This window comes from Heterocephalus glaber, unplaced genomic scaffold (assembly GCF_053883595.1).
Source record: "Heterocephalus glaber isolate CG9 unplaced genomic scaffold, H.glaber_assembly_v1.0 deba00000613, whole genome shotgun sequence".
Taxonomy (NCBI): domain Eukaryota; kingdom Metazoa; phylum Chordata; class Mammalia; order Rodentia; family Bathyergidae; genus Heterocephalus; species Heterocephalus glaber.
Genome location: NW_028258152.1, coordinates 3,926,032 through 3,949,758, shown reverse-complemented (window position 1 = coordinate 3,949,758; position 23,727 = coordinate 3,926,032). Strand labels below are relative to the sequence as shown.

The window sequence follows — 23,727 nt, the reverse complement described above, 5'->3', positions numbered from 1 at the left end:
TCTGCCCTGGGAGTGGTGGAATGGCGGCCAGGGAGCCTCCTCCTGGGCGCTGGGATTGGCTCACCTCCTCTGCCCTCTACAATACCATTTTTGAAGTCTAACCTATACTAGCAAATATAAATATACCCTAAAAATTAAAAGATAAAACCTTAAACTGCAAAGAAAATGTGGTAGCAGCATTCTTATTATTTAATAAATTCTTTATAACATGCCTTATAATTGCTTTTTTCATATTTTCTGTCAATCATTTATTTAACCAGAAATTCTCTTTAGTAAATTACTAAAAGTATTTAGTATTTTCTTACTAAACTACTGAAGTGTTTTACTGAAACACTATGCCCATCATTTGCAGACTTTTTTGTGTCACTTTCTTCATAAATCTCACTACGGGATATGTTCTCTCACTACAGACTTATACTCCGGTATGATGCACAGGAACACCAAAGGCTAAATTCTCCTCTCCAGTAACCATGGCAGGAACTGCTAAGCATTCCTGGCAGGCACTACAAATGAGTGCAGCTGGCTCTCAAACAGAAGCCTAGGTATTACTCTGGTCCTAATCCATTTTGGTTCTTTTCTGAATTCTTTACAGGCTCATCTAATTTTCATTCTTTTAAAAATGACTGCAGTTGCCCAGATGAGCCAGAAGAAAAAGAGAGCCACAAAAGTCAACACCTCATGGAGGAAACAAACGACAATAAAGACCACAAGGGTGCTGGAAGTGTGTGGAGATGTGGAGCTAAAGGAGCAAGCAAGAGGAACAGCCAAGATGCCCTGGTACATATGATGGCAAGGAGAAAGTAGGAGAGGTACATAAATCAAGTCTTCCCAAAGGAATCCAAAGGGGGAAGGCAGAGAGAAAGGGAAGGAATATGTGTGTATATATTTTGGGAGAGCAATGTACATTTTTTTATAGACAAATGAAGCACCTTATAAGATTTGAGAGAACACAGAACTACAGAGAAATCTAAGTGTTATTCAGTATGAGTGAACTGTATTTTGCAAGAGATGAAGCTGGGGATGTAAGCAAGTTGGTTGTACAACACCCTGCATAACACGTTACTGAGCTAGGAAGGCTAAAAGTAACCACTTAAGTTTTAAAGCAGGACTTGTGAAAGCCTTCAGGGATGCTCCTTTAGGGAGCATCCAATTTGTAAGTGTCTTAATACAGCTTAAAGAAAAATAGTTCTTTTACATGGTTTCCTCTCGTGCCAGTAGAATGTTCTCAAGATAATCCAGAAACCTAAACAAGTGATTTGCTGGTGACACACACATTAAATTTCTTCAAGAAATCTGCATCACAAATTATATCAATTTATTGTTAAAAGGATTTAATCATAGTCCATTCCATATTATAATTTTATAATTTGGGATACACCATAACTGATTGTGAAATAATGAAAATAAAACGAGGGATTGGGGTATAGCTCAGTGGTAGCCTACATATCTATGATGCATAAGGCTCTGAGTTTGATCCCCAAATTGAGAGAGGGGGGAGGGAGAGAGAGAGAGACAGACAGAGAAGAGAGAGAGACAGAGAGAGACAGAGACAGAGAGAAGGGAGCAATCATAAGAAGACTACTTCTGCTTTGGGAAAGATCGGTAATTAAGTGGATGTTATGGTTTGAGTTATGTCCCTTCTAATACATCTTCATGTGTTTCAGTCCACACTCCCAGTACCTTAGTACCTCAGAATGTCACCTTACATGGAGACAGCTTATTTACAGACATAATCAGGTTAAAATGACACCCTTATCCAACATGCCTGGTTTCTTCATAAAAGAGGATTAAGAGGGCCAGGGATTTAGCTCAATGTGCCACCACCTGCCCTGCAAGTGCAAGGTCCTGAGTTCGATTCCCTGTATCAAAAAAAAATAAAGAAGGATAGAGACAGACACACACTCGAGGAGAAGGCCAGGAAGACTGGAGCAAGTGCTGCCACAAGGACCTACCAGGAGCAGATCCTTCCCTGGCACTGTCACAGGGAGAATGCCTGGGGAACACCTAGATCCCAGATGTCCAGCCTCCAGAATTGAGAGACAATACATTTCTGTTGTTTAAACTACCCACTTTGCAGTGGTTTGTTATAGAAGCCCCAGGAAACTAATATAAGTAGGGTTACAGGGGCGGTAATGGCTAAGAATTTGCATGTCAATTAAAAGCAATAACCTGACCTAAAATAGATCTTGTACCAGAATTTCTGTATAAAGTGTATTACTGGCTCAACTAACAAAATTCATAGATGAAGAACATATTAGACAGAAGTAAATACTGAAACAGATAACTAAACTGTAGTTACAGAAGAAAATATTGCTATTTTTAAGAGATACATACTGAAATATTTGAGGGAAAAGATGATGAAGTACGTAACTTACCTTTAAAGGAATCAGTAAAAATATTACATATATTATGTATGTGTACATGCACACACACAAGGATAGACAAAAGTGAGGAGAGACAGGAAGGAGGAAAGGAGGAAGGGAGAAAAGTCACACAACAAAAAACGGGGACTTTAACAACAGTCAGTGTAAAAAGTCTGAGCATTCTATGTGCTATTTTTATATTTGTAACTTTTTGTAATGTCGACATTATTTTCAGGTAAAATATGTATCTTAAAAATGACATCTTAAAAATAACGTCTAAGGTTAACACTCGAAACAATATATTTTTAGCAGGTCATTGATGCCTGAAACCAAAATTAAAATATAAAATGAGAGAACATAAGAAAGAGAGGGAGAGAAGAAAAGAAACAAATTCAAGAACTGATCTAAGCTACAGAAATTCTAAATGCCTCAGAAAATTTTGAAAGGTAAATGTCCATGTAAAATAAAAATCGGTCATGTCATCTAATCAAATATTTTATTTAGGGGCCGGGGATTTAGCTCAGTGGTTCTGCCACCTGCCTCGCAAGTGCAAGGTCCTGAGTTCAATCCCCAGTACCAAAAAAAAAATATTATTTAATGTTATAGAAATACTGTAATACAAATTAAATTTACCATGGCTTAAAAAAAAATCAGGGTACAACCATATACAGAAATTATCCTAACACTTATTCGGAATAACTGCTAATGGAGATAAAATGATGTAGTTTTGATATTTATACAACATTTCCTCACCTTTTCATTGTGTCCTAGTATTATAAGTGTTTTGATATGAATTCTACAGTTTCATCATTTTCTAATGATAATTCTAAAATATGCGGTGAAAGGAATCAGTCGGATCAGAAAATAAATTATGCTGGAAAAGCAGGCAGTGAGTGATTCTCTTCCTCTTTCTTATTTTATTTATTTACTTTTGGTTGGGGGAAGGTCATGTTCTGGTTACCACATTCAAGGAAATTTTCCAGTATATACAGAATTGTTTGCTGGATGAAAGTGTGCTGGACACACACCAGCTCCTGGCAAGCCAAGCGGGCATCAACATCAGGGTGAGCAGTCGCATCTTGGGTTTTCCTGTGCAGAGCTGCACGAAAGCACCCAGAGCAGACGAAACCCACAGTGGAGACGCTGCCTTTCAGGTACACTGCGGCTGGGCTGCAGGTGACTGGGCCAGAGCAGGGGACAAAGATGTGAAGGACTGCAGGACAGCCCCGCTCCCCGGGGAGAGCACCACCAAAAGCAATGGCAGTAAAAAGCAGAGCAAGAGCTCCTCTGTGAATTCAAGTCCGGCTGCACTTCGGAGGCCGCCAGCCTCACTCTCCTCTCTGACTGTTATCACGAGGCCCTGGCAGATAGGATGACATCCAGCTGCAACTGGCAGCACACTCTGGTGATAACTGACAAGCAGATTAAGACGGAAAGAGTAAAAGGTGGACTTTGTGGTCCTCTCTCTTCATCAGAAGAAGGATCAGGTGGGCATGGCAGCACATGCCTATAATGCCAGCAGTCTGGGAGGCTGAGGCAGGAGAATCATAAGTTTGAGCCCAGCCTAGAAAACTATGCCAAGACCCTATCTCAAAATAAAATATAGAAAGGCTGAGGCTATTCAACCTTTAGTACAAGGAAAATGTCCCTCTCCTTCTATCTTTCGTCCACACTTCTTTCTCTTCCCTGTCTTCTTCTTTTACATCTAACCTCCAGAGAGCTCTACATGCTCTGAACAAGTGCTATGTCACCATACATGAGGTTTTATTTCTTTTCCTGAGGTCAGTACATCAAGGAACCTCAAGAATTTAAAGCAAGAAATGATCAAATTCTTCTCATAGCGAGTGCAGCAGGTTTTTCTAAAAGTCTAACCGTATGAATTTGTCTAAGACTAGCATGCCCTGTGAAGAAAGATTACCAGAAGGGGGACAGTCAGCACAGTGATAAGGAAACACAGAAAGCAGACATGAACAGGCTGCTTCACCACAGAAATATGAATGTTCTGACTTACGTGGCAGGGGTCCCTGCTCTGTCCTGGAAACAGAGGCTTCCGGCTAAGCTGACCACTAGATCCTGTGGAGTTTACGGCCTTGTCTGGCAATGCTCACCTATAGTCCCAGCTACCAGGGAGGCTGAAGCAGGAACATCACTGGGGCCCAGGAGTTTGAGACCAGGAGTTTGAGGTTCTGAGCAACATAGCAGAACCACATGTCGAAAGAAAGACATGCTTAATAAAAACTATGGTAGACTAGAAATATCTATTTAATACCAAAAAAGGTGATGAGTGAAGAAGAACAAAAGATCCAAGACGAAAGAAAATAATCAATAAAATGGTAGACATGAATCCTATCATATAAATAACAGCATTACATGTGAATGGAGTATAAATTTCAATCAGATGGCAGAGAAGGTCACTCTGGATAAATAACATGATCGAACAATGTGCTATCTACAGAAGATACACTTTAGATTAAAGCCAAAACAGGGTGAAAGTAAAAGAATAGGAAAAAGTATATGAGGCAACAAATATCAAACATAATAATGTTTTTAAAAATTACTGGAAACAAAGGAGGTCTATTTACACCAAAAAAAGAAAGAGGTAGTTAATTCACCTAGAAGATGTAACAATTATGAACAGATATGCACTGTGGCAGGTTGAAAAATACACCTTCTTCCCTGGAAAGTTATCAAGTCCAAATCTCTGGACTCTGTAAATGTTGCCATATTTGGGAAAGAGCCTTTGCCATGTGATTAAATTGAAGACATTAACCCAGGAAAATTATCCTGTGTTATCAGGAAGGGCCCCAAATGTAATTACATGTATCCTTCTAAGATGGAGGGAGGTAAGGAGGGATGGAGGGAGAGACAGAAGAGAGGGAGGTATGGGATAAGGAAGATGGAGAGAGAGAGGGAGAGAGAGAGGGAGAGGGAGAGACAGAGGGAGACATGGGATAAGGGAGAGGGAGAGGACTCTACAGACAGAAGAGGAGGGGGCAGTGCAATGAAGACAGAGGCAGACACCCTTCGGAGGGAATGTGATACTCAATTCAGACTTTTGCCCTCTAGAACAATGACAAGTCCATTTCTGTTGTTTTAGGTTTTTGGGTTTTTTTTGGTACCAGGGATTGAACTCGGGTGCTTGCGCTTGCTGGGGTAGGCAGCGGAACCACTGAGGTAAATGCCTGGCCCATATTTCTGTTGTTTTAAACCATCAAATGTTTATGAGCAATTTGCTACAGCAGCCATAAGGAACTTATATATTAATATATATAACAGAGCCCAAAAATAGATAAAGCAAAAACTGCCAGAATTGACAACAATTGGAGACTTCAATATCCGAGTAATGAAAATGTATAGAATTAGACATAAATTTGCAAAGATACAGAAGACTTGAACACAATAAACCAACTCGATTAACTAACATCTATGAAATATCCAATAATAGCTGAATATTCATTCTTCTCAAAAGCACATGGGGAACTGTGATACTAAAACATTTCTGCTATTCCCATTCAGTTTGTCATGGTTTGTTACAGCAACCCTAACTATTTCAGCATCATAAAGTGAAAAGTCCTCCCTTTCCCCACAGATCTGCCAATACCAGTTCTATTGTACATGAAGTTTCTTCCTATGTCCTGGTCTGCTTCTAGGTTCTCTATTCACTTGCCTTCGTCTAGTCCTCCTAAGTCCAATCACTACAGCTTTATAGTAATTACTGACATCTGATAAAGCAAGTCCCTCTGAAACCTGTTCTTATTTTCAGAGGGGACTTGGGCTGTACTGGCCCTTTGTTATTTAATATTAGTTTGTTATAGTCTAGCAAAAGAAAGCAAGCCCATTGATACTTAGACTGGTTTTTATGTTGAACTTAGACATTTGCCTACATTCCCTAAGAATTTATATCTGACCATTGCACAAGACTTGGTGGAGGAGAGATTTGCACTTAAGAAATACTATTTAAGGGCCAGGGATTTAGCTCAGTGGTTTTGCCGCCTGCTGTGCAAGCGCAAGGACCCGAGTTCGATCCCTGGTACCAAAAACAAACAAACAAACAAAAGAAATACTATTTAAAAAATTACTATTTCCAGCTGCAGCCACTGTGGCTGTTTACATTCTTGATCTTATTATTATCAATGTGGAAAATAGAAAGGCAACTAGAAAAGAACAATATTAAAAGAAAAGCATTTTAGCTTCTGGTATTTAAATTCTAAAAAATATGGAAAATGTTGCCTATAAGAATAAGGTTTCTAAATGTCATTTCCTTACATGTTTTCATTGGAAACATAAAATTCCATACCCTTAACTGTGCTATAATCAGTTGAGAATTGTACATTTTCTATTCAAAGGAAAAAGTTACAAAAGGTTGACCTAATTTATTCAGAGCTAGAAGATCTATGAAGGCTTCAAATATATTTAAATTTTAGCAATGGCCATATTTCTTAAAAATTAAAATCTGAAATTATTTGCCATCAGACAATACAATGAAAGATAGTATTTCTTTTAATTTGTCTAAATATTCTTTGATGATAATAGGAAGGGGACTACATACTCATTTTATTTTTCTTTATCTTCTCAATCAAGCAACTATGTCATCATTAGAAATAATAAAGAAGACAAAAGCTACACTAGACACACACAACTAAATGTGATTCTAACTGGTAACCTCAGCACTCAGTGCTCAGTGAGAACAGAGTGCTTTCTCAGCTGACTCATGTCACCTCTAGGCCTTGAGAAGTTCTCCATTTCAACAAGTTATCAAGAAGAAGGTAACAATGAGAAGGGGAGGAGATCATCTGTCTTACCCACTGAGTCGAACCGTGCTGTTCCACAGGTAGGTACTCAACAAGTACACGTTAACCGAACAAATTACTGTGATTATAGTTTGAATAAAGTCTATATCATTTGGCTAAAACAAAATGCTCCACTTGGCCAACTTTTAGAAAGAGTCCTATTTAGGGCCAGGGATTTAGCTCAGTGGTGCCACCACCTGTCTTGAAAGCTCAAGGTCCCAAGTTCGATCCCTGGTACTAAAATAAAATAAAATAAAATAGTCCTATTTGGGCTGGGGGTTTTTGGTCAGTGGCGCTGCACCTGCCTTGCCCAGTGCAAGGTCCTGAGTTTGATCCCAGGTACTGGGGGGGGAAAAAAAAGAAACAGTCCTATTATTACTGCTTAGAGTATGGTTTTCTTTGCCTCTTGTTCAATTAAAACTTTAGGGTTATGAGAGGCAATACAGTACATGTGTATACAATTGACATTTTATCATAAGATAAATGATGAGCACTCTTAACTCATACATTTTTATATTATTTGAAAGTATAAAAGTCTGTTTCTTATTTATATTTATAAGGCAGTATTAGGAATAAAAATGTCCCCCCATCCCCAGTTCAGGTAACACAGACCAATCTCAGGGATATAATTAATAATACCTTGATTTTTCCCTGATTCCAACTGTTAAGAACAAAGAAAATATAATTTATTTACCTAAAAAACCACTTAAACTTTGGTAGGTTTGCCTTCTAAAAAATGTAATCTATATATTCTGCCTATATATCCCATCACTTAGCCAATTTACCAATTCTACATTTAGATCATCATTACATAAAGAAACCTGGGAGAATGGAAATGGCTTGTTAAGAGAGGAGTTACACTCTTCTAATTCAAATAGAAAATGCAATAGCACTGAGTCCAGCATGAAGTCATGCCTCTAAAAGTATCCTATCCCTTGAATTGGTATTTGGCAACCAAATACTTTAAAAAGACATGCTAAGTATCTTAGATTAAGTGTGTCAGTTAATTAATTCTGTGCTCCCCTTCTACCAACACAGTATTGTACAATCTGTTATTATTCACTGTCCTATAGATCATCTGTTCTTAGTGCTGGTTTGTTCCAGGAAGAGAGACAGCTGCAACACTATATGCCTGTTCAACCTGAGGACCATCTGACTTTAATTGTAACACACAGCTTGATGTGGCTCTGGCTATAAGAAGCCAAAGTATCGTCTGTAATAATCTGGAAAAGCAGAAACCTGCCAACAGAGGGCTGGAAACAGGGACTTGTGCTGTCTGGCTGCCTGACGGGCTGCAGGAAATATGATTAATGAGTAAGGTATAATGATATCAGGAACCCGATTAGCACCACAAAAAGGTCACAGATCAAAGTAGTATGCATTTCATGAGCTACAATCATTGCATAAAATCTGTGGACTTGAAGAGGGAAACCAAGCAGAGGAGGACAAAGCCCTTATGTGATAACATGCTAACAGATACATAAAACATTGCACTAACAAATTTAGTCACTGATAGAAAGCTAACAGGAAATTATAAAATGTATCAATGTGGATTGTATTGTGGAAAGCTTCGCTCATTATAGGTATATGGTAAGTAGTTGTGGATGACTAAATGAGTTATGAAACTCTTTCATATGTAAAATTAAGTATATTTCCTAATTATGAATTATAATAAGATATAAATATTCAAATCTAAACTACATTTGCATTTGATTTGCAATGAATTTTTATATCGTTTTGTTTGAGAATATGAGCTAATTCTGAGCTTAAAGTTTAAAGGAATTTGTGAAACTCACTGGTGTAGGAATCACTGGGAAAATGAGTAAGTAAAATGTAACAATGGGTTATAACAAATGTATAGTTAAAACTACAAAATACTATTTTGTATATAATTTCAAAGTCCTGCCTGAGTTTACAGCATGGGCAACCAAAATCTGAATCTGATCGGAAAACAGTTTGGTAAGTTGCAATCTTCTTTTCCTTAGTGTTCTTAGAATACCCATCAGAACCAGACCTGGCTTTTCTGTTCTTCATCAGTCCTGGGGAAGACTGGGGCAGATGGAGCTACTCTTTTAGCAGATCAGCTGACCTTAACAACTGTCAAACTCTTGGTGAAAAAAATGGAAATGTAACTTATTCAAGTGTCTTAGATCTCCTTTAAAATGAAATAAAACTAACAAACCTCTTGATACTTTTAGAAATAAAAATTATGGTGATAATTAATAAAGAGCTGGTTCCTTTGAGACTTAAAGTTTTATTTATGTTTTGAGGGGTTCTGGGGATCAAATCCAAGGCCTTATATATGCTAGGTTAGGATTCTACCTCTAAGCTATAGCCCCAGTCTGACACTTAAATTTTAAATCACATTTGAGAAAAAATGGCTTTAATAATAACCAGTAGTTTTATTTTTCTTATTAAACATGTTCTAAATAGAGATGATACTTTTTACATTTCATGTAGTATATAAATCTAATTTTATGTCCAATATTCAATTAAAAAATTTAAATGTGCTGGGGATCAAACTCAGGGCCTCATGCATACTAGGTTAGCACTTCACCATAGAACTACATCTCCAGCTCCTACATTATTTCTTAGGAAATGATGAATCATAAGGCATTATTAAAAAGCGAAACGAGGGCTGGGGATTTAGCTCAGTGGTTCCATCGCTTGCCTTGCACGTGCAAGGTCCTGAGTTCGATTCCCGGTACCAAAAAAAAAAAAAAAAGTGAAACGAGAAGCTACAGACTAGTTGAAAAATATTTTCAAAGCCTATGTTGGATAAAGGTACAAAAACAATTCAATAATAAAAAGACAATCCAAATTAAAAATAAGTAAAGAGATTTAGATAGTTCATCACATAACATATATGAGTAGCAGATAGGTCTATAAACAAAAAGGCCAATATTATTCATCATTAGTTATGTAAATTAACTGAGAATCCTACTAGGATGACTAAAATAATTAAAATTAAGACTACCAAGCTTTGGGCCCAGGATTTAACTCAGTGGTTCCACCGCCTGCCTCAAAAGCACAAGGTCCCAAGTTCAATCCCCGGTACTAAAAAAAAAAAAAAAGACTGCCAAGCTTTTCTAAGCATATGGAAAAACTGAAACTTCATACATTGTTGGTGGGAAGACAAAATGGCATATATAGTGAACATATTCTTATCATACAACCCAAGAATTCCACCCATAGTAATCAATCCAATAGAAACAAAGGACAACTTTTTTGTTAAGATTTATACACAAATATTCATAATATTGCAAATTAACTGGTAAAAAATATACAAAATGTAGTATAGCTATATAATAAAATACCGTTAGCAATACAAAGAAATTAAATACTGCCTTATCTAGTAACAACATGAATGAATCGCAAAAAAATCATGCTAACTCCAAGAAGCTAGGCAGAAAAAGACCACACGAGATAGGATGTCATTAATACAAATTTGTTGGAAAAGCAAAACTAGTGAGAAAGAATCAATGGCTGCCTAGGGCTAGGGATGGGGGCAGAGGAGGACTATCAAGTGATGAGGAAACTTTATGGAGCTGGAAGTAGCGATGGTTACATAATTGTATGAATCTATTAAAATTTGCCAAATTATACACCTTTAAAAATTTGAATGTTATGGTTAATTACAACTTAGTAGGTCTATTTTAAAAGGACAATCATTAAAAGAAAAAAAGTTGTAGCTACAATGTACCTTCTATTCACTTCTGCGTGCCCCTAGGAAAATCCACACAACCATGGACAACTGCTACATTTAAAAGTGTGACGTCTCCTTCACTATCTTTCAAAGTTAAGCTTTGTCTTGAGCTCTCATTTTAATCACAATAACATAGTGAGACTCTTCAAAAAATGCTTTGAATTAAAGTAAAATGCTATATATATATATATATATATATATATATATATATATATATAACAGTGTGATAGATTATTAGGCAAAATTTTCTGAGCACCTACTAGACTTACCAGAGAACATTCTAAATATTTCACACACAAACATACACTTTTTACTCATTAGTTCAATATTACAAATGAGGAAACAATGCCTCAGAAAGGTGAAACTGCCCAGGAATTCATAATCAACAATGGGATTGATTCATGCTGGGGAATCTGGCCTAACTCCAAAGCCTAAAGCCCTTCCATTCCCCTACATTGTTTCCAGTATGTATAAAATGTGAAATTTCTGAAACAATAGGATGAATTTAAGATCTCAAAGGTAAAATTAGAATGTTACAGTATGAAAGTATAGTATGAAAGGTAAGGAATGCCACCTAGAAAACCAAAGTACAGTTACTTTCCTTGTTTAATTATAAATTAAAAAAAATACAATTGGAACTACTTTTAAACTGAGAATGCAGCTCTCTTATTCCAAACTTTTATGAAACTTTAGAAGCAAAAAAAGAAAAATCTTACTTTCTCAGAGAATAGTACAGAGCCCAAATGGCAGAGGATGTTAAAGATGATACTAAGGCAGGGCTTGTAAATTACAAAGTCATATGCTTTTTATATTCTAAATATGATGTGAAGATTTCCTTTAAAAGATAGATATAGGATATAATTTGAAGATAGTTTTGTTACCAAAATATGTGAGGACCTTCTGACCTGAAACACAAAATTATGTTCTTTTCTTGGCAACAGAAACTCATACTTGAAAAAGCAAATTCCAGTTGACATATAACTTTTTCTTGTAATTTTGAATTGTATATGAAAGTAACCTAAATTCTGCATAAAATAATGAAATAAGCCATTAAACCTAAAGAATAAAATAACCCATTACACCTTTCAATTCAATAAAATTTTATAAAGTACGCATGGCAGCTAGTTAAGTATTATGTCATTTTCAGTTACCCTTATCCAGTACAGCCTGTACAGAAGACCAAGGGTTAACGATTAAACATCAACAAATGAAAGACAACCGAGAGCAAGTTCATGACAGAGTAGGTGATCACTATCTTACCAATCTGTTTATGCGAACAAATTCTTCTGAGGTTTTGGCCCAAGGAGGAAGTTCAACATCAGATACTACTGTCCCATCATCCATCACTCCAAGATTGTAATTATTGAAGTTGACAAACATCTCAGGAAGATAATAAAATTCAGGAATCAGCTCCTATGTAAAAACAAAAAACTAACATTATACTATAAAATACACTACAATAACCACATACACATAAGTGGGCCTAATCACTACCTACAATGCAGAATAACAAAATCAATACAGGGTATTTTTTTTTCTCTTTTCATATCATAGCCCTACCACAGTATTGATATTAAGGTAGACAAATCCTATCTAATCAAAGTAAAATAACATATGAATGTTTTATATATAAGTAAAGGCTTTCCTTCAAGACATGTTTCTTATCATCAAAACTATTAAACACCGTATTTAAGTAACAACTGAGGTTTGACAAGATATACGCAAAGACTACCATGCTGTACCAATAACCTAAACTAGATTTGAAAATACAATATATAGAATTTTTTCCAGAAAAAACCCCAAAATGTTTACAAGCATTAAAATGCTACTGTCTTGGTCTTTTTCTTTTTTCTTTTCTTTTCTTTTCCTTTTGGTACCAGACATCGAACTCAGGACCTTGCGCTTGCAAGGCAGGAGCGATGTCACTGAGCTAAATCTCCGGCCCCTAGCTTGGTCTTTTCATCAACCAGAAAAATAATTCATTACACTTTGGTTACGATGTCTAATCGCATACATTCCTCACATTTCAAAACATTCATGTTTAGTTCTAAGATACTAATTCTGATAAAGATCAAAATTTATCAACAGTTTAGAAAATGATCTGCATAAGAAACTGAATAAATTAAATGATTTTAATAATGACTCTTTAGTAGTACATCTAATAAGCAGAAAAATGCAGCCCATTAGGCTTTTGTGTGCAATAAGCCCCATATATAACTAATTCAGAGGCCTGTAGCTCAGACTTGAAATCCAGTCTTGACATGGGTCAGTGGCTCAGTGGTCTTTCAGATACCCCCTCAGGGCCAGCTATGGCAGGCCTGGCTTTCCAAACAGTTGAGTAAAATAGGGAGGTCATCAGATTTTGGACAAGGTCAGTATGAACTTGCCAGAGCAGAGAAAAAAGATCCAGCAGGAATTAAGCTATTATCACTTCCATCATCCATGTGAAATGTTGCTTGTCTTTGAATTGTGTATCTTTTGTTTACAATCACAATAATTAACTAAGCAGGGTAGAAATGAGCTTGTTCTCAACATGACCACCTGATCATTAGATTTTAAAAAACATTTAAATTAAAGGAAGAACCTTGTTGAAAGTAAAAAATAAAATCAGACAATGCTCAGTAAATTTATTATGAATTTGGAATCTGGACCAAGACTTCTCTAACTTTAAAGCCTATGTCCTTAATTAGCAAATATGCATGGGTTCTACTTACGTAGGAAAGTACTAAACATTTAAAATAAGTTTTAAATATATATTCCAAATGATTTTAAAAACCCTAATACACTTTTAGTGCTCTCATAATAAGAAAACAATAGCTTTCCTGAAAATATAAACAGTGCATATAGCATATAATTATCATATGAATAAAGAAAGAACTTGTAAAAAATATAGTTTAATTATTTATCTCAATAAATATGGTATAATTATTTACCCCAATAAGAAGATGATACTTTATAACTTTCTACTATTAATTTGCTGAAGTGTGTATTCAAAAAGTGTCTCTGCTGAGGAATTTTACGAAAAATGTTGTATTTTCACTCTATCCTACTGGTGCTATTAATGTTACTATTCAGGTCTTGTTTTACAATAAAAAAAGGAGGGACATGCCTTCTGTGTTTACCCAAAATCAAATGCAGCATTTGCTTTAATTAAATACTCTTAATTTTAATAATGCCTATCTACCTCACCTCCTATCATGACTGGCAAATGCTGCCTTTTCTTTGCCTGTTACACTTTCCATTTGTCCGAGTAATAAATCTCCTAGATACAAAACAACAACTACACTCTTAAGTGAAATCAATAGGACACACATGTGTAAATACCGAATAGTTTCTCTGGTGTGAGAAACTGAAAGTGTAAATAAGGACTAAATGTATAATAGGTAATGTGAAATAGGAAGAAAAGGGGCAAAGGGGAAGGAAGTGGGAGGGCTAGGGGAAAGGATAGAAGGGAATGGGATTAATATGAGAAAATGGAAAAATAGGAACAAAATCTTTGTAAATAGGGAGGAATCGAGGGGTTGAAGGGAGGGCTGGGCAAGGATGAAAAATAAGAACCAAGAGAGACTATGTAAAGGTGCAAATTTCCAATGATGAATGTCATTATATTGTATACCTAAAATGTACCAATGATTAGAATGAATAATCGATAATGTAAAATAGGAAGAAAAGGTCCAAAGGGGTAGGTGTAGTGGGAAGGGCAGGGGAAAGGAAAGAAGGCAAAGGAAAAATGATGAGAAATGGAAAAAATGGAAATAAAGTCTTTGTAAATAGGGAAGGTTGGAGGGTGTGAAGGGAGGGCTAGGAATGGGGAAAAATAAGAACCAAGATGCATTATGTAAAGGTACAATTCCCAATGAGAAATGTAATTGTGTTGTATACCTACAATGTACCAATAAAAGAATTTAATACAAAAAACAAACAAACAAACAAACAAAAACAACTATAATGGCTAAATTTTAGGTAGTACTTTCTTCTGAGTTTTAAAATTTGAAAGATGAGTTATTTGTACTGTATATCACAGATATTCATTCATATTAAAAATACACCCCCAAAAGTGCTCTTGACCGAAACCACTTCTGGAAAGCAGAATTGAATAAGTCATGTTTCATAGCAATTGTTATAAAAGAAAGCCGAAAGCCTTCAATCCTTCCAATGTATAGCACCAAAATATAATGATTTTTGTATATTTTTTCTATCTTCTACATCTGTCATTTTATTCAGATTATTCAATAAATTAACAAAACTATATTTTCTCAGAACAGAAATGTTTTCTATTGGTTCTTTTATAAGTTCTAAACCCGATTATCAGAGAAACGTATTTTGTCCCTTGTCCAGTTTAAATATGCAAACTTCTTATAAATTTAAATTATGTTGTTACTCTAATTTTTTTTTTTTTTTTGGTACCAGGGATCGAACTCAGGTCCTTGCGCTTGCGAAGCAGGTGGCAGAACTACTGGGCTAAATCTCCAGCCCTGTTACTCTAATTTTGATACCTTTTCCTAAATATAAATTCACTTAATTTATCTAAAGGTTAAACAGAGCAATAATACATATAAAATAAACAAGAAATTTTTGATAAATGGTATGAAGAAAGCACTTTAAAAATTTGAAGTCTTTCTGGACTCTGATAAACTTTTAGCTATATAATTTCTAGCACGTTTGGAGGGAAGTAATAACTCATCATTTTCCAGTTAATTCCCATAAACATTATGATTTTCCAAAAGATACATATTCTGTAAATTTTATACCATGAACATTATAAAAATACTTCAAAATTTAAAATATAAATAATAATTAAAAATTAAGTTGAGTATTTCAGGTGAAATTGGTTGATATGAATTTGTGTCTTGCCCTCTTTATTTTACTTCCCATGCCCTTCCCCTCTGATTTTGAGGGCAGCCAAGCATTTCCTTCCTCTATACATTTGGAGAGTCCAGAGAGGAGGCCTCTAAGAGGCCTCATCCTTTTCTGTCTTTTGTAAAAGTCTAAGCAACCAGAAGAGATTTGTGTGAGGTGTCTAGAAGAAGGAGGTTTCAAAAGTTAACTTGTATTTTATTTTATGTCATGTATGTATGTGCTGAGACTGAGGTTAGGGCTTCACATGTGCCAAACACAGGCTCTACCACTGAGCTATGCCCCTAGCCTCCAAAATGTATTTTTAAAGAGAAGCCTAAAAAAGAGGAATAAGGGGCCGGGGATTTAGCTCAGTGGTTTTGCCGCCTGCTGTGCAAGCGCAAGGACCTGAGTTCCATCCCCAGTACCAAAAAAAACAACAACAAAAAAAGAGGAATAAGATTTTCCCCAAGATTAGGGAGGTAAAGTTCTCAGAATCTGTGTTAGCTTTATTTAGCCAAGAGCAGGGATGAAGAGGTCAGGCTGGAACCCAGGGCATGGCGAGTGGTGGGCAGGGTCCCTGCACACCCCTGTAGCGCCTGTGTACCAATCAGAGCTAATGCAGCCCTAAGGAAACTCAGTTTGGTAAGTTGAGTGAGCCTGGGCTGGACTTCTGCTCCTGTTCATTCCGCAGACAACAGTCCTCTCTCAAACGACAATCTGTCTATGTAGCTGGTGGCCCCACATGCATGGTGCCCACGGAAGCTAAGCACCAGGGCCTTTGGCAACAGTGAATATTTCCTAACCCCAAACTGGTGTATCAGCGGAACTGCCTGCCTCCAAAAGACCAAACATCTTAGATAGTAAGGTACAACCACTAAAATGTGAGGGCCAGTTTTCTAGGTACTACATAAAGCCTGGATCCTCACTGAAGCCTTGAGAAAAAGAGGTCTTTGCCATTCCAAACTAATGAGTATGAATGAATTTTCCACCAGCCTGATATGAATTAAGGGTTGAATTCAAATGGGAATGCTTCTTGTACACTTGAGTTGATGGTTATAATTTTATGTTGATTTCAATAAAGATAAAAAGTTACCAATATATTCCTTGATACTATTTCTTCCAAGAAATAAAATGGCAGGAAGAATTCAATATGGAGAGAAATACAAATGGAATGCAAAAGTTACCTTTGTTAAAGATTAGATTTTGTAAGACACTCTGTTTAATTACTTGAGTATTAGGTAGATGTTACAGGTGACACAGAGAGGGGAGGAGAAAAGAGGGGCTCTGGATTGGCACAGAGAGCTTGAGAGTTGGTGCCACTGTCCTGGTCAGGCCAGGACCTGTTTCCAGAGCATGCTGGACATAGGAGATTCAGGGCTTTGGAAGAGGAATGTTAATTCCTGCTCGGGACTAGTTGTCCCCTGGCTCTCCCAGCAAGGAGATGCTTTCAGTAGTCCCTTTCGTTGTTGGGGGCCTGAGCTTTATTTTCTTTGTGGATCTACTGTGTGTAGCACTGGCTGTCCTGGGCAGTGATCTGTGCTGGGCATGATGAGGCAGAGGATGGGAATGAGGGCTGGGAGGTGCGTGAAGTATGATCTTCACCTAGAAATCTGGCTTTGAAATTGTCATGGAGGACTACATCATTTCAATCCTGAATGTGAATCACTTCCCTTATTTATTATTGCATTTAAAATGTTTTAAAAATGTTTTAATTAAAAAATAAAAGTGATATAATACCTTATTCAACAAAACAATTTGGTTCTTAACTCTCTGCAGAGAACCATGTTAGTTCTCAGATACAGAAACATGCAGTGTTTCTCCTCTATAGAACACAGATCTAAGAAAGTAAGAATGAAAGGATATATTTATCGAAAGAAAACAAGTTGTAGAAACAACAACCCATGGATTTCAAAAGACAAAATTTTGCCTAAAAGTTTGTGTGATGAGAGAAAGTGTGAGGAAAGGACGTAACACACAGTACTGAGTCCCCAACACGGAAGTCATTCGTCTGTCTTAGGACTGTATGTTGCCTGCATCACCCTCTACATGAAGGTCCACGAGGCTGAGAACACGCATTTGCTCACCACTTCACCTTCAAGTCCAGCCATGTTGTGTGACACCTATTAGGCACAGAGTAAAGATCTGTTGAATGAATGAGAAATGGAAAGAAGAAAGGAAAGGCAAGAACAGCCTTGACAACGGAGATGTGCATCATTTGAGGTACAGAGAGTGACATGCATGTATCATTTGCTTCTAATGATCAATGAAGAGAAATGTAAATGTTTTAGAGAGTACTTTAGACACAAGGCCAAAGATAAAATTAGAGGAAGAGGTAGGGTCAAAGTGTGAAATGCCTCAAATGCCTGGCTTCCAAGCCTTAGCCTTTGTCCTATAAGAAAAAAAAAATTTCCATAGGTGCAACTTTAAAATTATGAATATGAATTTAAAATAGCACAAATATTTCCAAGAAGTTAACCATGAAGAGTTATTATAAAGATTCTACATATAGTATAAAGGACATCATCAAATAAGTATTATTAAATTAGTACTGGACAGGGCATATATAGCTAGAGCATACTTCAATTTCATTATAAGGAAAAATGCATAAGTAAATCAGTTGATGGTAGTTGAATCCTCTTTTAATATGGAATAGACATGCTGATCAACTGACGTACACCAAAATGTAACAAAAGAAATACACATGCATAGCTAAAATTTTATTGTGGATGACAATGACATTCAAATTATGCAGAATTCCATTTTAACCCTAAAACCATCTAAGAACCAAGACTTGATGTAATACTGAATATTCCAGCTCAAAATGATCTCCTTTGACAGATGATATTTAGTAACAGAGTCAAAGATTATGTCTTTCTAATACTTCTAATGCACATTTACAAAGTATGTTTTATATTCATCAGAACAGAACATTCAGTTCTGGATAAAAAACACATGTTGAGCAATTCTTTAAAACATCAGTGGAAAATGGTAAGTAAACCACATTGACAGAAACAGATACATTCACAATCCGTATTTTTTCCTGGCTTGGTGACAATAATTTTAATCTCTATCAGTTCGTTAGGCAGATGAGTCTTAAAGGTGGGTGATATGGTCAAAATATAGTGTACTATCTCCTAAAATAAAAATCTGAAAGGTTCAACCAGAGGTTACACCACAGTTCAGAAGAAACCCGCTGCTTTGATCAAAATCCCAAGGCTTTCATGGCATGATGACAAGGATTGGTTGTGACCACACATATGCTTTAGTTTTCTTCATTAAGGTATGATCCCCACTGATATGAATGGCGTCGCTGCCAGGTTGTGCGAGACTCCTTCTGTTAGCCACCAGTTCTATCACCACCGATTCTATTCACTGAACTAAAACCTTCACTGTGTCTGGGAAAACATGCCAAACTGTAATCTGTTGCCTTAAAGATACAGGATAATCAGAACCAACATAAATAAAGATGCTACTTGAGAGTAAAAGTTAAATATATTATTTTCCTCTTACTAAAATATGAAATCCTGACGATTCAAGTATAATCACGATGACAAAGTAACTGTTTTAAGGTGTACTGTATTGGGGACATTGATCGTAAAAAGATGTGGAAGCAAAATTTTGGTTTTCTATCACTGGAAAAACTGATGTGTTTTATGAAGAAAAATAAATCCCAAACAAAATTTCTTAATGAACAAAACACATTGGATGGACAATATGTTATGGAAAAACGTGCAAGTGCTGATATAACTTGCAAGTTTTAATTTTGTTAGCCCAAAAATAACACACGGTTTTAAAAACTGACTTGAAGTGAATTACACTGAATTCATTTGAAATAGTCATTTTATTTATTTTTTTATTTTGGGGGGGTACCAGGGATCAAACTCGGGACCTTGCGCTTGCAAGGCAGGTGCTGGAACCACTGAGCTAAATCCCTGGCCCCTAAAATAGTCATTTTAAATAACAACATATCTGAAAGTTTTCAAATTGATGTTTATACCTATTTTCTCTATCCTCTTTGTAAAGTAGACAAGATGCTACTTTTGTCCTTTAGAAAAAGAAAAACACAATTTTTACAACTGGAGAGGAAAAAGAATTTCTAATCCTTCTAAACACACCCACATAAATTTGTGTGGCTTTCAGCAGTATAAAATTGCTGTTTCAAGTAACGAAAAATCACAGATTACAAATCAATAGATAATCCATTTCAATGTAATATGGAAAGAATAACTGGGTTTGAGTCTTGTCTACTCAGTTTACTGTCACATACCCTTAAATTAATTTAATTTTTGTGACCCTGTATTCACCTCAATTGTCTTTTCTAAAACACAGGGCTGTTGTAAGGCTCATGCAAGACAGCAGAGAATTCTAGATGCACATATTATTATCATTAATAAAACCCCTGACAAAAGCCCCAAATTTCTAAGAGTTCATTCATTGAATTATGCCCATTTATAAAGGCTTTTAACATAATTATAAGAACAGTTAATAGAATGTAATTATAAAAATAAATATGCCTACAAAAATATCTGAGATTAGTTATTCTGTCAGCATCACATTTAAAAACAAATTTATTATTATTATTATTGGTAATTTATTATTTTTAATAGCAATGAAAGTAGGCCCCAACATTTTTATGATAAATTACCTCAATAGTGTTATAGCTCTTTCCTGCTTTCGCCACATTTTTCATTTCCATGTTTGGACTATTAGTTATCTTTACTGTTTTTTTTTTTTTTTTTTTTTTTTTTTGGTGGTACCGGGGATTGAACCCTGCACTTGTGAAGCAGGTGCGGCGCCACTGAGCTAAATCCCTGGCCCTTCACTGGATCTTTTGGTATTCAAGGTTCCTATCTTAGATGCAATTGTAATTTGGAAAGAGATAATCAGCAATAATGGAAACAAATGGTAAGCTATAACTTCCATAAGAGATGCCACAGGAAAAAAGTCCACCTTAAATCCTTTATGGAACAAGTTGCATTATATAGGGATGTACGTATGTGCATAAAAGTATGCATGAATATATCTGAATATATGAATGTGGGGGAGAAAAGTATATATCTATGAATGTATCTATGTCAGTATCTATGAATGTGCTGATCAGTCTACATTCTCTAAGCAAAAAACATTAAAAAAAAAAAAAAAAAAAAAGACCACCAGTCAAAAAGCAAGTCACATCTGACATATATCTACATTTTTATACTTCAGGAAAATAAGAATATTTTCCAAATGCCTTAATGAGACCTTTAACAGGATCTTTTTTTTCTACACAGTTAAGAACATAAGAAAAATATTTAGTGTTTGTAAGTATCCTTTATCTGTCAACGAAACAATGCTTCATTGCAGATAAAAGAGTATAAACTTCAATACCAAAAAAAAAATCTGGGTTTGTCATTTAACCTACTGATACTTGGAGAAAAAGGTTAAAGAAGTGTGAATAAATCAACAAGTCTGTAAGTTATGAATAGTGTATAAAAAGTAGGACGAAGAGGCATAGTTCAGGTAGAGCGTGGGTCCTTTACAATGTTAGGAGAGAGGCGAGGGCTCAAGTCCTCTATTATATCAGTGTGTGGCAGAAGGGGAAAGACTGACAGAAAAAAAGAATTTGGCAAAAATATAGAAAAGAAAGGGAGGGAGGAAAGGAGGAAGGGTGGGAAGGAGTGCGTAAGCCAGAAATGTACAAATGAAGTAGGAACAAGGATGAGATTTTACTTTTAACTTCTTTTAGCATCGAAAAAACTCTAGATTAATAAAAAATGTCTGAGGTGAGAAAATAAAATCACCACATCATCAAAGTTTAAGCTTTCTTAAAAATGCATAAAGAAATATATTTGCAGAAATTATGTTCTATTAATTGTCATTAAACACTTTCTTACAAGTGGGCCTAACATTAATGCTATCATCATCCTCGGAGTGGATTAACATAGTAAGAGACGTGCTGCTGGGAGAATGGAGCCTAATTTATCTTCAGACTGCTGACCCCTGGGATTTCAAAGGTAGCAGAGGGCAAGTCAAAGGTCTCGTGCTTTACAAATCTCACAAGACACAAATGAAACTATTCAATGATCACTTCCATTCTGTATTATTATTTAACATACACATGTATAGTTCAAACTCGTAAGGGTTAATTTTAAGAGCTAAATTAATTCATGTGATATTACTGCATAGGCATGTATTTTAAATTTTTCATTTAGCAATCTCTTAGGATTTAACTGCATTCTATTTACTTAATGGGAAGTATGGAATACTTTACTGCCCTAATAATTCATAACAATATAAATTTTACATTCACCACCATGACACGATTAATTATGAAAATAGGTTTTTAAATGGAATATCCAAGATATAACTCTTCACGCTATGTCCACATGTACTTCTTTTGTAAAACTGTAACAGTTACAACTCCACCTATATTGTTTAAAATGTAGAAAATGGAGTTATTAATGATTCTTGGTAATTTATGACTTTCAGCTACTAGCTCATATAGGCAGAAAATCCCACCCTCAAAGTAAAACAGGAGCAGCCCCACCCCATGTGGAGCACATATCCACCGGGATTTACTTTTACCTCTCCACAAATCAGCTCCCTACCCTTCCTAGGCTCCTTCACGCCTAGAAAATCTGTATGCCCATCCGTTCCTATAGCCAACCAAACCTACATCCTGGAGAACGGCTTTCATCCCTGAAGTCCTAAGTAGTTGAGGTTCTTACCATTTCTCTTTGTAACTGTCTAGGACAGTCTCCTAACATTCCTCCCTAACTCTGGCTCTCATCCTCTTTCCTTGGGATCTATTCCCATGCTACTGCCAAAGGCTGTTTCTTTTAAAACAGGAATTATTCTGTTGTACCCCTGCTCAAAAAGCTTAAGTGGTTCCTCACTGCCTTTTATAGCTGGTCACTGCAAAGTATAGCTCATGGGCCAAACATGGCCTGACTCTTGTTTTTAGTAAATAAAATTTTATTGGAATACAGCCACATTCATTTGTTTACATATTGCTCATGGCTGCTTTTGTGCTACAAGGGTAGAGTTTAGCTGTAATAGAGATCACGAGAATTACAAAGCAAAAAAATACTTATTATCTGGCTGTTTGTTGAAAACTTTTGCTGAATCAACCTTTAGAGCTAAGCCAAACATCTTCAAACTGTTACTAAAGGTCTTCATATTATACTCAATTGCCTGTTTTCAATACTCAATAGCATAAAACTAATTAGCAGACCAATAAGCATTCTGCAAGGTGTCAAGCATTTTCTGTGAATGTTGTTCATGTCATTTTTCTTGCTCAGAATAATGTTCATTTCACCAAATCATTAATAAACAGTTTGTTGAAAAATAAAATAAAATAAAATAAACAGTTTATTGAATGCCTACTATGTTCCAGGCACGATTCAAGGCAATAATGCTAAACCAATGAGGAAAGCAGTCCTAAATTTATCCTTTCATGGACTCAGTGTTTCAGTGAGATAAAACATAATAAACCAAAGAATAAGTATAATGCACATATGTCAGAGAGTGACTTACATGAAGAAAAATGAAATCAGGAGGTCAAAATGCATAAGGTAAGGAATGTAACTCTAGGAAAGACACCGAAGGCTTCACTGAGACGGTGACGTTTGAGCAGAGATGAAAAGGGTGAAAAATGAGTCCACAAGAATATCTCCAGGAAATGTTTTAAGTGAAAGGAAAAATAAAAGCAAAGGCCTTAAGGTGAGAAAATATCTGGAGTACTTGAAGAACACCAAGGAAGCTTGGACTGGCTAAGAACAGAGTGAACAAAGGGAAAACAGAAAGAAAAAAAAAGTGGCCAAGAGGTAATAGAACCAGGCTCTAGGAGGCTGAGACAGAAGGATCACAAGCTGAAGACCAGGCTGGGCAACTTAGTCAGACCTTGTCTCAAAATTAAAAAATAAAAAGGGCTGGAGATGTAGCTCAGTGTGAAGGGCCTGGGTTTAATCCTCAGTATCACACAAAAAATTTAAAAATAAAAAAAAAGTAATAGGATTTTGCAGCAGGTTTAAGATATACTGAATCTTAA

At 36.0% G+C, this 23,727-nt stretch overlaps 1 protein-coding gene across 11 annotated transcripts in view; it reads right to left on the bottom strand.

Annotated features, from left to right (window-relative positions):
• Positions 1–23,727, bottom strand: part of Lrba (LPS responsive beige-like anchor protein) — a 711,450-nt gene that overhangs the window by 120,987 nt on the left and 566,736 nt on the right. For all 11 annotated transcript variants that reach the window (XM_087205721.1, XM_087205722.1, XM_013067222.3 and 8 more), the window contains one exon: positions 12,120–12,272. In XM_087205721.1, the coding sequence (XP_087061847.1) occupies positions 12,120–12,272 (153 nt within the window). The remainder of the gene's footprint in view (positions 1–12,119; positions 12,273–23,727) is intronic.